Raw genomic sequence first — 15,574 nt, 5'->3', positions numbered from 1 at the left:
CACCTAAGAAATTGTTTGGTTTACAGTTTTCTGCATAGCATTTGTCCCTGGATTTCATTGGATACACATGATCTGGTTTCAATTTCAGGACTAGAAACACAGTTCCCACCATCAATACAAAATTAGAATTTATGCTTCAATACCCTATAGCAATACAAAATCATTAAAGAATATCTGCTTCACAGGGAATTTCATATGGACTTGTCTGTCATCGTTGTCTAGGGATGTGAGAATATAACTACATAAGCTGGAAAGGTCGGTCCAGTTGCAATTAAAAGGTAAAATTTAGAGAAGAGTGAACTGATTTATGGTGAATGGTTAGAATAAGCCAATATTTTGTGCAATAACACAAAACAATAACATTTTTGCTGGCATTTATTTTGCTTCATTCTTTTAAAGGTCCGGAAAGGCTTAATAAAATGAAAAATATTTTGCTCACCTTACTTCACCTCTTTTGATGCCTCAGGTCCCTGCTTGGTTCTCCATTTGCTTGCTTTCTTTTTCTTACTCTAGGTCTCTTATCTGTCTTCCCTCTTAGGAGCCTCTAGACCTGACTAGGTCTGAAGCAATGTCATTAAATCACTGGAGATCTAGTGACCACCAGAGACTCCCATGAGTAAAGAAGGCTGAAGAATGAATAGAATACCCAAGAAAAACTGAAGAACTGAGCCAGCAGAGGACCAAGACGACTGCTGCATCGCCAGGATAGGTGAGGGATGAGGTGAGTATGAGTTATGTCTGTACTTGTAATTGTATGTTAAGAAGAAGAACACTAGGTCAAAGTCAGTACATACCTGAGTGAATTGTAAGCCTTGATATTGCAGATGTCAAAATCAGCATTTCCTCTGAGATAAAGCATAAAATACAAAAAAATATTTTATAAATATATGAAGGAAATGTAGAAAATAAAACAATTGAATTTAAAATTATCAACATAATTGCACAACATGAATAGCAAGATATGATGTCAGTGATAACTCTTGAAGTTAAGAGACTTCTGTGAGGTATCATTAGGGGAAAAAAAATTGAGAAGATATAGGTATTAGGTAATTTGACAGCAAGATTATTTTTTTATTTAAAAGCAAATGAGAATTCAATTGACAAAATATCCTTGATAAAAACCCCATGCACATTACACTAAAGTCAGCCAAATATACAGATATCGGTGAGATCAGTCGAATCTGTATTGGGGCCTCCCAACTCTCAGCCAACAGATGATGACAAAAGCGGAGAAGCATCCATCATTGTGGTTTTCCAACAACCGATCCTCCCTGGAGATCAGCCACGGTCAGAAGAGTATGGCAGCATTACTCTCAGAATTCACATAACAAATAGATGAAGGTTATACTTTCAACTTTCTCACCTGTACATGAAAGCCTATATAATGTATCATCATTAAATCTTCTTCATACCTATAGTTACATTTTCTGTCATGGTCAAAGCTACACTAGCTTCCATGTTTTAACCAGCAAAAATGACTGAAGGCTGCTGCCCTGTCATCCATCACAAAATGTCTCAGGTATCCCAACATATCAGCTAGGTCTCTACCAGCTTCCTTTGGCCAGGTAAAAGGGGCTGAGATATTTTAGGGTTTTGGATAGTCTCACTTGGCTTCCTGAATGCAGTGATCATATACCAGTCATTTGTCCTTAGTTTTGCTGGAAGAACAGCTCTGCTAGTCTATTTCCACACAAGTTCTTCATTGTGTTGGCCAAAATGCTCAACACCAGCTAAACAGGAGCTAACAATTTGTTGTCTATAATGATTGGATTGCTTGTGAGCCCATTAACTGTGGCGTTCTCTCTATTGCTTCAATACCCTCAATGTCTCTGTCAGTTTGACGAGTGGACAACCCAATTGACGATCTTGCAAACCTATACCGTAGGATTCCTAGATGGGTAAAATAATTGGAAACAGGTCCAAGTTTCCAAGTTTCATCGGGCCGAGGCACATCAATGACCTAGTCTAATAAAACCATCAAGATGAGAGGGAGTTAGTAATGGCTCTACTGAAACTTGATATAATCTCTATGGCTGGGACAGAGACTATGATTAACTATATGCAACTGGTAAGCATGTCGTCTAGTGAGAAATTATATTTTGTAAGAAGGGTTCACTGTAAGTGCCTTGGCATGATTAACACTTGAAAGTCTGCTCCAAAGAGCACCAAACCTAAGATAAAAGCTGAATGAGCAAATGCTCTGCAGTAAATAAATAAATAACAACAGCGCATTAAAATAACATACGGTGCTTAGTTAACATGATATTTTGATAAAAAAAAAAAAACATAGAAGCCATCCCACTGCATCAAGGTGACCCTATTTGTGATGGTCCTAACCTCTAGTATTAAAACTTTATCATATGTCAAATGACGTAAATGTAAATAAGGGCAGAGAAGGACCGAGACCCTGACTAATGGACACCCAGCCATTGGGGGCTATATAAATGTTATATCCAGCTGAAATAAAAGGAAGGCCATGGCCCTTATTTGCACAGAGTGCAAAAACGTGAAAACAGAACTGAAGAAATTAACTGGAATACAAGTTGGTATGCATGCAACGTCTTGAATAGGGTCACCTAGATGGCTTTTTCGTTATTTTAAATAGAAATATGTTAATTTAGTATGCTATGTTACTTTCATGCACTATTGCTATTTATTTACTTACTACAGGGTATTTTCTCAGTTTCTTTTTATGATAGTTTTTTTTTTTTAGTGGCCAGAGTGAACATACGCCTACATGTTGTTTGAGTATTTTAACTAGAATTTGAAACAGGTGCTTGGGAATGCTCAGTACTTGATCGAGTATAGCAGGTGCTCAAGGGCCTTGCTCGAGTCACCATCCCCCATATTTGCAGCTGTTAGGCAGCCACCAAACATGTGCGAATTGCCTGCCATACAGAGTAATATCATAGCCATGTTCGCTACTGGCATTACTGTAATTGGCTGGTCGTGTCATCGGGTCTATAGAAGAGCCGGTGACACGATGCTTGGCGAACTCTTCTCCAACCCACTTCTCAGGCTCTGAGATTTTTACTCCCACTGGCCAGAACTGAGAGATGAACGTGGGAAGCAGAGAATATTAATTTTTAATTAATATCTGCTTAACTGACAGCTGTCACTTCTCCGGTGCTGAAAGCAATAAAACAGGAGAAGTTAAAGCAATAAAAATTACATATCCTGAAAGAGCTGCCCAAACCCTATTCCAAGATATCATTATTCCCTTTAATGTGTTAAATAAATAAATATAAAAAACATCATGGGGTCGCCCCTATATGTAATAACCAGCAAAGGTAAAGCAGACAGCTGTGAGCTGATATTAATAGACAGGGAAGGATCAAGGTGATTCGGTCTTGCCTACCCTAAAAATACCAGCCTACAGCTGCCAAAGAATTGGCACATCACTTTAGAATTCTGGCACTTCACTTCAGCTCTTCCCGATTGCCCTGGCGCGGTGGCAATTGGAGTAATGGGTTTTGGGGTTGATTTTTGCTGCAGTCTGACATCAAGACCAGGGTGAAGTAATGGAGAGGCATCTGTCAAAGATAGACACCCCCATTACTAATACAGTAGTAAAAAGAAATAAACACATGTACAAAATATCTTTATTTGAAAAAATACTCCATGGCAATTTCCCTCATTCACCAATTTATTAAAGAAAAAGAAAAAAACTCCCACACCAGAGTGCCATAGTCCATGGATTCCCAAGAGGTCTCATGTCATCCAAAACTATGGAGTCTTGTTCTGAGAACAAAGCTTCATAGGTTTAGCAGTAGCCACTGCCGGGTTTCATGCTGCACTCCGTGAGACCCAGCGGCTGTAATGACATCTGTAAAGTTATCACAGTTCACAGCCACCGGGTCACACAGAGGGCAGCCCGAGAGCTGGAATGATGTCACCGCTAATTTTTCCGACACTTGTCTGCACATCGTGAGAGCCGGCAGTTGCTGCTGCTGCTCCAGTCTATGGATATTTGTTCTCTGAATGGGTCTCCATACACTGGACAATGGAGATGGGGATCACCAAGAGACCACCATGTGGACTGGGCTTTTTTTTAAATAAATTTGTGAAGGAGGGAATTTGCCTGGGATTGATTTTTCAAATAAAGATTTTTTCTGTATCTGTGTTTATTTCTTTTTACTACTGGGTTAGTAATGGTTGTGTCTGACAGACGCGTCTCCATTACTAATGTGATGCGCCATTTCTAAAGTGGCTAAGGGACAGGCATTTTTAGGCTTGAAAAAGGGCCAGATAAATATGGACCTTCCCAGCTTATTAATCTCTACTCACAGCTGTATTCTTTGGTTTTGCTGGTTACTAAAATAGGGGGACCCTATATAATCTTTTTTAGCCCACCCCCCCTATTTTTTATTACCATCAAAAGCAAAGCAGACAGCTGTCAGCAGATATTAATAGGCTGGGAAGGTTCATGGTTATTTGGCCCTTCCCTGCCAAATAATATCAGCCCACAGCTTTCTCCTTTCTCTTAGCTGGTTATAAAAATGGGGGGAGGAATAATGGCATGGGGAGCAGGGAATATTGCTTTTTAATTTACATCTGCTTAACTCAGCGCAGCTGAGCACTGTTTCCATCTATATCAGTGATTTACCGGTCCCGCCAGCCTTCTGGGTCGGGTCTGCCGGAAAGATGCTTGAGTTTCCCATTAACTTCTGGATGAGTTCCATTCACTCATCCTACCTGATCGATTCGAGTAATGAGCATTTGAGCATTTTAGTGCTCACCCACAACTAGTTATGACTCTACAGTTATGGCAAAAAGTTTTGCTTCAGCATTGTTCTTAGATGCTAAGCTTTAGAAGTTGCCAAAGACAGCCCAATGAAGACCACGTTAGTGACCAGACCACAGAAAAATGATTTTTTTTTCTACTAATTATAACAAAATTATCCCCCATTCCCAAAAAGAATACAAGACAAAATGCCAAGTAGACAGGTATATGTCCAAAAAGACATATACCTGTCCAAAGTCATACTGATAGGGAATCTACTGTAGATTGTGAGCCCCAATGGGGATAGTACCGATGATATCTGTAAATTGTCTGAATTGTAAAGCGCAGCGAAATAAGTTGGCGCTATAAAAATATAAAAAGCCAAATGCGGCAACAGGCTGTAGTATTGTGTAGTGTATATGGGTGTAAAATTTGTCTAGTAAAAAGGATGTGCAAAAACCAGTTACAGTGAAGTCAAGTTTCACAGACGCCTCTTGGAGCTTATACACATCTGTTGTTTCTTCTTTTTTTCTATCGCTATTCTTCAACACAAGTATCTCACTTTTTCAAAAATGACATAACAAAAACTTCTTTGCAGGTTAGGGAGTCACATCCAGAAAGCCAAATGTGTTAACAAACCACAGTATTTGTGTAAAGGTATGCCAACATATTCTTTGCAGAGTTTTAGGAGCTGAATTTACTGAGCAGAATCTCCAAATTTTTGAGGCCTTTTGAATTTTTTTTTATGAATTGGAGAGTTTACACTCAGTTTCCACTTAGTTCTCCAATATCTCCCATAGGCTTTGTGTACATGAAATTTTTTAAACTTAGATTAAGCGGATGAGTTTTTCAAGCAGAAAACACTTCAGGAATCACTGATCTTTTATTCCTGAAGAATATTTTGTGTAATTTTTTCAGGCAATACCTGATTGTTTTTTTGACGTTTTTAGTCAATGGTTCTTTTTTGGAGGGTTTTCCCAAGGTTTTTGTAAAGTCTTTTTTACTGTCTTTTTTTGTACCTTTTTTCTCACTCCATTAAATAATGAAGAAACCGTTAGAGTCTTTTTTTAAAGCAAAAACAATGGCAGAATGCTCAAAAAAAAAATCAAGGCAACTTTCAGGCGTATTTTATGGTTTCCTATTCACTAGTATTTTAAAGTGCAGAGCATCTTTCAAGCGGAAAATGCTACGACAATGGTCGAGTTACTTCTTTTAACCGCTTGGCGCTATTAGAAACATGAAGTGGTTAAAAAAATTTAAAGGGAACCTGTCACATCCTAGTTGTAAAGTACACTGCCCCCATTCATTTGTTAGTGTTGCAATGTGCATCACTAACAAGCTTTTTTCATGAAAATCAGTGGTAGTATAATGATGTTATAACATTATATACATTTTGTCCTACCTGCTCGTATTCAGTCATAGGGGTGTGATTCTCTTAATCAGTCATGGGCAGCCCCGCATTCAGTCACTGCTGGCGCCGCCCATGCATTTGAATACTGCTCCCGGCAAGCGCTATCATTGTGGGACGCATGCGCATTTGTACATAGAATCATAGAATCATAGAATGGTAGAGTTGGAAGGGACCTCCTGGGTCATCTGGTCCAACCCCCTGCTCAAAGCAGGATTCACTAAATCATCTCAGACAGATGTCTGTCCAACCTCTGTGTGAAGACGTCCATTGAAGGGGAACTCACCACCTCTCGTGGCAGCCTGTTCCACTCATTGATCACCCTAACTGTCAAAAAGTTTATTCTAATATCCAATCTGTGTCTCCTCCCATTCAGTCTCATCCCATTGCTTCTAGTCTTTCCATGTCTGGCGCGGGTCCCGCGCCTGCACAGTGAGGCTGTGTTGTTACCAGCTTCACTGCGCATGTTCAGGGAACAGAGCGTCATAGCGCCTGCGCAGTGAAGCTGCGAACTACACAGCCTCAATGCACCCGCGGCCAGACATGTACAAATGCACATGCGCCCCACAATAATAGAGCTTGCCGGGAGCAGTATTCAAATGCATGGGTGGTGCCAGCAGTGACTGGATGCAGCGCCACACATGACTGAATCAGAGAATCACACCCCTAAGTCTGAATACGAGCAGGTAGGACAAAGTGTATATAATGTTATAACATCATTATACTACCACTGATTTTAATGAAAATAGCTTGTTAGTGATGCACATTGCACACTGTATGACCAACAACGCAATGGGGTCAGTGTACATAGCAAGTAGGACGTGACAGGTTCCCATTAAATGCCTGAAAATATGAACAGCAAGTCATTTTTACATAGAATTGTTCATCTTCATTCTATTGAACATTTTTGATTTAGTTTTTTTTTCAGGCGGCTTCAGCTCATAGAAGGACATTCAGGCTATGTGCCCACGCTGCGGAAATGAAGCAGAAATTTTCTGCTTCCTTTCTGCATGTCCTCTCCTGGATAAACGCATGCGGATTTCCGCACACATTTATCGTGCGTTTTTCGCGCGATTTCCACATGCGGAATTGCCTTTCGTTTTTTATTGCATTGCAAAGGCAATTCCGCTTGCGGATACGCAAAATTAATTGACGTGCTGCGAATTTTTGTGCGCATTAAAAACGCTGCAGAAAAATCTGCAGCATGGGCATTGAACTTGCCGAATCGCCTTGGGGACCATGGGGGGCGGATTACATAGCGTGTCACATGCGTTTACGCTGCGGAAATTCCACAGCATATACGCTTGAAAAACGCTACGTGGGCACATACCCAAATGGACATAGATTCAAGAAACATCACAAAAAAACAAACAGCCTTTTAGTAGCAGATCAGATTACCAGTGCACTAGCAGGATGAAGCAGACCCCCTTGATATAGGCAGGGGCAGCACAGGTGCAAAATACTGATGGAACAACTACTCACAAACCTACCAATTAATAGAGGGGGTTGATGTTCAGTATTAAAGTGCACACAGATGAGACTAGCATAGAACACCAGTCACACAGATATGCATGATGCAGTGTCTGGCTTACTGCCTATCAATGATGCCCATACTATGAGATCAGGTGGGCTGCCCAGCACTATATCAGTGCACCCCACAAGGACTGAAACCTCAATTCATCAAAGCAACACTAAAGGGCCTGGCTTCATCTTGCAAAATGGAAAAATGTGCAATAACAAGACAAAAAATTATGCATAAAATACATGAGTTATTGGTCGATATTTTGGCCAAAATATGCGAGACCACAATCCACGTCAAGTGTCTTTATACTTGTGAGACCCAACCCTAAATTGAAAAACGGCTCACAGAAGGACATACATTTAAAAAAAATCCCAGAAAAACAAGCAGCCTTACTAAATGAATTGGTAGGTTTGTGAGTGGATTTCCAGGCGGCTTCCTCAACAGAACTGCCCAAAAGACATTGTGTGCAAATCCACGTAGCATATCTGCACACAATGTCTTTTTCAGGTGGATTCTGCCTAAGACCCACCTGAAAAAGCACAGCAAAACTGCTGAAAAAAAATAAAATAAAGATAAATGCAAGCTATGTAATGATGACATTGTTGTGCACTCATTCAGTCATTTTTCTTACTTCTTTTAACCGATTCGGGGTTCAGAAATCATGATGCGGTGTAAAGAAGTAGCCACTACTTAGTTCAAATCATAGTATAAAGGTTGGCAGCCAGAGAGTCCTCGCAAAAATAACCGTAAACCATTAGGGAAGCTGTTTTAGAAAAAAGACCAACACTTCAGTGATCACGCCATTGTTTTAGAGATAGAGCATACACTCAGCGAAAACTGAGCATAAACTCTCCAAATACTCTTCAAAAAAATATACTATTCTGGTAATTTTCTGCACTTAAAACTCTGCAAAAAAACTCCATGTCCTGAGGGTTAGTGCAAATGACATCTGTAAGACACCGATGCTCGCATCAAAGTCTTCTTATACAATGCCACTTCAAGAAAAATCTGATAATTTTTTTCCGGAAGCGGCTTTGCTGGCATTTTGCCATTGTTTTTGTGGCGGCTCCACTGATTAAATCTTTTTGCAGTGGTTTTTGCTCGCTTACGAAAGAGAAAAATTAACATTCAATATCATTTAACTGCTTCATGGTTTCTGAACCCTAAAGTGTTTAATAGAAGTAACAAGAGACTTAATAAGTGCACAGCAATGTCGTTTTTACATTGCTGTGCATTATGTTCATGTTTGGCGAAGGTTATGCAATGCACATTTGTTGTTTCCTTTTACCTGCAAACACCACAGATCTCCAGACTAAGTCATCGTTGTCCTCCAGAAGTACAGATACATTAACCTCCGTATCCATCTCACCCCTAATTTTAATTTCTGTGTAGGGGTATATATTTGAGAGACGACTGTCAAACTTCAATGTCTACAATAAAGAGTAATAAACACTTTAATTAGGAATGAGTGAAAGTAACCCAACAAGCAAAGACATGTCAAAATGGCTTTCATGAGTCATCTCCCATAATCTACCAGCCAAGTTGGGCACAGTTTTTTAAATAAATGGCAATAGAATTTTGATGCGCTTCTATCATAAGAAACCTCCCACTATCTATATATTGCACTTTTATGTCTGAAGAAATATTTCAATATTAGAAATAAGAGACTCTATGCGCTAAGAATCGCCTTGAAGTACAATTTATAGATTTCCCAGAGCCCGGCAGAATTGAATAGTTGCAATTTAATTTATATAGATCAGAAACTAAAAGCTTGCACCATTTCAAATATTGCCTAAGATTGCATGAACCAGAGATCGGGCTCATATAAAGTCAGGTGTGGCCAATATGGCTTCCCTATAACACCTTGAGTTATCACATCACATAATTACTCCAGTATGGCACCTTTCCAGCTTCCTGTGAATATTTGTCTTTTTTGCTAAGAGGGTAGGGAGATCTAGCATTTCCTGTTAAGTCCATATTTTTCAAAGGATAAATGTTATTAAATATTTTTAAACTGGTGTCCAAATTGTATGGTAAACTAAAAAGTGACACTGGCAAAGGACATGATGGTGTGAGAAAAAGCTTCATGGTAAGAATGTTCTGGCAGTAGGATTACCTAACATAGATAACAAGCTGGCTTCCTTTGCCTCTAGCAAGTGTACCACTGGGGTACCACTTTATATTTGTCACATGTCTTGTCTTAGTCACAGCAGGATAATGTTACCTCTGACAGTGACATCATCAGCTTGAGTCTGTGTTCTAATCAGTCCAGAACACAGACTCAGGACTTTTATGTGACACTATATCAAATACCTTTGAAAAGACCATATGGTCAATATCCACTGCATTTTCTTTGGTCAGTCTGTAGCTTTCCTCCTCATAGAAACTGATCAGATTAGTTTGACAGGATCGATCCCTCATTATGTCATGTTTATACAGGGTCATGAGTTACTCTTATTGAAATACTGCAGGATAGCATTTCTTAGGAAACCCTCAAGGATTTTACCCACAGTTGATGTTCCACTTACCGGCCAATAATTTCCAGGCTCAGATTTTGTCCTCTTTTTAAATATTGACAGTACATTCGCTAATCACCAGTCATATGGTACAGACACTCTTATTATGAAATCTGTGAATATTTGAAATTAAATTCTATCACAATATTTAATTCCTGCAGTACTCGGTGGTGTCTGTCATCCAGACTAGAGATGAGCGAACATGTTCAGAAAACGTTTGCCAATCTCAGATTCGACACAAACATTGCTCATTCGGATTTGTGTTCAGATTCCCGTGCCTTTTACGCAAAAAAATGGCAAAAGTCAGCCTAAATACGAACATCCCTGGTTTCCCACTCTGTGTGACAGGGCGGGAAAAGGTGCTTTGATCGGCGTTAAATAGTTAGATGTCAGCATACTCCTGCCGCTGTGACAGTGACCAGCATAAAAATCTTACCACGGGTCACAGGCGCCGGCTGATGACTCTACTTCTCCCATCAGTTGATGCCTGCTCTCACTATTAACAGAGAGCACAAGTGCCGCTGGGTAGAAGAGTAGTCTTTCATTAAGCAGTGCTTGTGTAGTGAATAGTGATGAGCAAGTATATTATGTTAACTCTTTCGCCGAGTATGCTGAGGCGAGCACCGAGTAGTTATAGCTGCTCGGTGTTATGTTTGAATCACTCCCGTGTGCATGATTTGCAACTGTTTGACAGCTGTACTACATGTGAGGAATGTCTATTTCTTACACATTCCTCACATGTAGTAAAGCTGTCAAACTGTTGCAAATCATGCACACGGGAGTGATTCAAACATAACACCGAGCAGCTGTAACTACTCGGTGCTCGTCAGAGCATACTCGGCGAAAGGGTTAACAGAACATACTCGCTCATCACTAGTAGTGAAAGTAAAAAAAGTTAAAATTAATAAATTGTTATTTAAATAAAAATACATTATACTCAGCTACACCTCATCTATGATGCCCTCGTCCCTTGGAAAAAAAAAACACCATATACTCACCTTAATGTTTATTTCCCAATACCCATGTCTCCTGTAATAAATAAAAAATAGTAAACTACCATAATAATACCTCACCTATCCACCGTAATCCAGATTGTCCCAGACAGATCTCATTAATAGAACAGCCACATTGTGAGATGTGACCGGTCTTTTCAGCAGCAGGCGATACACTGACAGGATCGCTCCCGCAGTGTATCGCAATGAGCTGCCATGAGAGAGGTCATTTTCATAACCAGCAGAGGGAAAGTTGACCACGGGGGGCTGATATTACTAGCCATGGAAGGGGCCATTAGGCCAAAATGTTCCCTGGCTATTAATAGCAGCTAACAGCTGTTAAATTAGTCTTTACTGGCTAGATTAATTACTAATTATTATTAGTGTATTATGGCTGTATTATACAACATATGTACATGTTACCTTTTGAGTCTCTCCCATTTCCTTGTAGACTGCAAGCTTGTGAGCAGGGCCCTCACTCCTTTAAAAATGAGTTATGCTTATTCTGTAACATCTGTATTGTCTGTATAAGTCCCCCCTAAAATTGTAAACTGCTGTGGAATATGTCGGTGCTATAAAAATAAAAAAATATTATTATTATTATTATTATTATTATTATATTACAGGTGGACCCCAGAAAACAATTGAGGTGAAGTCCCCCTATAAAATCTAACCATCAAAGGCTAAACAGACAGCTGTGAACTGATATTAATAGCCAAATAAGGACCGTTGGATACTGGACCCCTCCAAGGTTAATAATATCACCTCTAAGCGGCCTTATAAAGCGCGCATCATTAAGATGCGCCAAATCTGGCACTTAACCTCGCTCTTCCCACTTGCCATGTAGCATTGGCAAGTGGGGTAATAGGGTTGGGGTTCATGTCAGCTTTGTATTGTCAGCTGATATGAAGCCCAAGTTAGTGTAAGTGTCTATAAGATACCCTCATTACTAACCCCATCATAAAATTGCAAGAAAAAACCCAAACACCCAGAATAAAGTCCTTTATTTGAAATAAAGACACATATTCCATTACTTGTGATTCTTAATTAGCCAAAAATAATTATACTTACCTAACACCTAATCCATTGAAGCCCATGTCTCCTGTAACAAAAATAAAATAATAAAACATATTACTCATCTGTCTGACGTGCAGATAATAATCCATTTATGTCCCGTGGCATGTCCAGCTCAGCTACATCTGCTGGAAAGGTTGAACACTGGCATGATGCTAGCATACAACCTGTCAGGCAGAAGAGACATGAAGCTGTGCATGCTAGCACAGCTCAGCGCGCGCAGCTCAGTGCATCATGGTGCTGTCAATTACATAAGCAGGGTTAATATCTAAGGAACTACGTTCACCTCAATGAAATCACCACGAGCACCATGGGAAAGTTCTCACGTTGTTCGTGGCGTCATGATTGAGGAATAGAGGCCGCTATGTGCAGACCAGAAATAACCTCAAGAGAAATGTGCTGTCTTCCAGGAGCAAAAATTAAAGATGTGTCTGACAGGATATCAAGACTCTTCAGACGTACAGATGACTACCCATTCCTGCTAATACATGTGTGGACAAATGACACCGCAAGAAAGGACCTGAAAACCATCTGCAGTGACTTTGAAGACTTAGGCAAGAAAGTGAAAGAATTGGGAGCGCAGGTGGTCTTCGCATCCATCCTCCCAGTGGATGGCCATGGAACAAAAAGGTGGAATAAGATTCTACAGGTGAACAACTGGCTACGTCGATGGTGCCGTTAACAAGGATTTGGATTTCTGGATCACGGAATGACTTACCTATATGATGGACTACTTGCTAGAGATGGGGTGCACCTTACGAAGACTGGAAAACATGTATTTGGAAGTCACCTTGCTACACTAATCAGGAGAGCTTTAAACTAGACCAATGTGGGAAGGGAAGTAGAAGGACAGAAAAAGATATACAGCTGACAAATACTATTGAGATCTCTGCTACTGAAAGTGGAAAGAAAGAACAAAGACAAAAAAATCTAAATAATAAAATAAACTAAAATGTTTTTATACAAATGCTCAAAGCATGGGCAACAAAAAAGGAGAATTGGAACTACTAACGCAGGAAAAGGAATATGATGTCATTGGAATCACTGAAACTTGGTGGGACGATACACATGATTGGAATTCAAGGCTTAAAGGATACAACTTATCTGCAAGAAACAGACTTGATAAACGAGGAGGAGGTGTTGCATTGTATGTTAGAAAAGCGTATATCTGCACAGAGATTGAAGCTTCAGAGACTGGGAGTTCTATGGAAACTGTTTGGGTAAGAATACAAGGAGAGAATAACGGAAAGGACACCATTGTAGGCATTTACTACAGGCCACCTAGGCAAGCTGAAGAGATGGATGAACTCTTTATGCATCAAATGACCAAGTTCTCTGAAAAATATGACGTAGTGGTCATGGGAGATTTCAGACATTTGTTGGGAATCTCTCTCAAGGTCAAGCACATTCTTATCCTCTCTTGCTGACAACTTTATCTTCCAAAAGATAGGGGAGAAAACAAGGGGATCTGCTACTTTGGATCCAATCCTCATAAGCAGGGAGGAAATGGTTGAGGAGGTAAAAGTGGCTGGAACCCTAGGAGGCAGAGATCATGCTATTATAGAATTTTGGATAAGTAGAAGAGGAAGACATGTGAAGACTCAAACTTCAAAGTTAGATTTCAGAAACACAGATTTTAAGCGACTCAGAAAGAGAATAGATGTGATCTAATGGCTGGATGTCGTTAAGGACAAAAATGTCCAGGAAGGATGGGAAATTTTTAAAAATGAGATTCTCAAAGCACGATCATTAACTATCCCGAAAAGTAGGAAGAATGGGAAGCATTTAAGGAAACCAGGAGGGATGAACACAGAACTTAAACACATGCTAAAGAGAAAGAAAGAAATGCTTATCAAATGGAAAGAGGGAGGCATATCTAAAGAAGATTATAATGCAGTCTGCAGAACCTGTAGGGCACGTATCAGGTTAGCGAAAGCTGACAATGAATTAAGGCTTGCAAGAGATGTCAAAAGCAATAAATAAGGATTTGGGGGTATGTCAAAAGTAAAAGAAAAGTCAAAGATGCTATAGGATTTTTACAGTATGAAATGGTAAAATGGTAAGAAAGGATGTTGAGAAGGCCGAACTTTTTAATTCCTATTTTGCATCAGTTTTCTCTCAGAAAGAAAATGTAACATCAAATGATCTTCACTGTCCCATTAAAGGAATAGAAGAATCCAAGTTATGTGTAAACAGAGAGATTGTGAGGGAATATTTAGCTAACATAAATGAGTTCAAGTCTCCAGGTCCAGATGAATTACATCGCAGAGAACTGAATGAGATGGTAGAAGAAATTTTAGAACCACTCTCCATAATCTTTGAAAATTCTTGGAAGGATCACCTTTATTCTCATTTGCACAAGGAAAGACTAGAAGCAATGGGATGAAACTGAATGGGAGGAGACACAGATTAGATATTAGAAAAAACTTTTTGACAGTTAGGGTGATCAATGAGTGGAACAGGCGTCCATGAGAGGTGGTGAATTCCCCTTCAATTGACGTCTTCAAAAAGAGGCTGGACAGATATCTGTCTGAGATGATTTAGTGAATACTGCTTTGAGCAGGGGGTTGGACCAGATGACCCAGAATGTCCCTTCCAACTATACCATTCTATTATTCTATGATTCTATGAATCCAGCTAACATAATTGATGGCACTGCGGGGCACTGAGCATCATAATCCTTCCCTGTTCGAAGTGATGAAATAATACAGATTGTCCCACGGCGATGAGATTATTCATAGAACAGTCACATTCAGAGATGTGACTGTTCTATCTGGCAGCCAGTGATACACTGACAGGAGTGTCATTGCTTCTGCAGTGTATAGAGCTGAGCTGCCGTGAGAGAGGTCACTTGAGTTCAACAGCTGATATAATCCTATGACCTCACTTATGTCACCAGCACTGCGTGAGAATTCTCTCATGGAGTGTTGATGTCGTGAGGTCACAGGAGTTCATCAGCTGATTAACTCAAGTGACCTCTCTCACGGCAGCTCATCATGATATACTGCGGGCACATCTCACAATGTGGCTGTTCTGTTAATGAGATCTGCATGGGACAATGTGGATTACGTGAACTATGGTGGATAGGTGAGGATTACGGTGGTTTATTATTTTTTCATTATTACAAGTGACATGGGCATCAAGGATTACGCGTTAAGGTAAGGATATGTTGTTTTTTATTTTTTACAGGGGACGAGGGTATCGGGGATGAGGTGTTGGTGAGAATAATGTGTTTTTTATTTTTATTTAAATAATAATTAATTCATTTTCATTATTTTTTTTTTATTTTCACTGCACAAGCGCCGGCTGATGAGAGACTACTCCTCTCATCAGCGGCGA

General features: G+C 39.8%; 1 protein-coding gene across 4 annotated transcripts in view; it reads right to left on the bottom strand.

The window, feature by feature from the left end:
- Window positions 1-15,574, bottom strand: part of LOC141167153 (uncharacterized) — a 174,892-nt gene that overhangs the window by 3,323 nt on the left and 155,995 nt on the right. For all 4 annotated transcript variants that reach the window (XM_073654543.1, XM_073654546.1, XM_073654545.1 and 1 more), the window contains 2 exons: window positions 8,942-9,083; window positions 795-845 (listed from right to left, as the gene is read on the bottom strand). In XM_073654543.1, the coding sequence (XP_073510644.1) occupies window positions 795-845; window positions 8,942-9,083 (193 nt within the window). The remainder of the gene's footprint in view (window positions 1-794; window positions 846-8,941; window positions 9,084-15,574) is intronic.

Source organism: Phyllobates terribilis, unplaced genomic scaffold (genome assembly GCF_046119375.1).
Source record: "Phyllobates terribilis strain yellow unplaced genomic scaffold, ASM4611937v1 Scaffold_11__3_contigs__length_659146591, whole genome shotgun sequence".
Taxonomy (NCBI): Eukaryota; Metazoa; Chordata; class Amphibia; order Anura; family Dendrobatidae; genus Phyllobates; species Phyllobates terribilis.
Note: the sequence above shows the minus strand (reverse complement) of the source record. Positions and strands in the feature narration are given on the sequence as shown.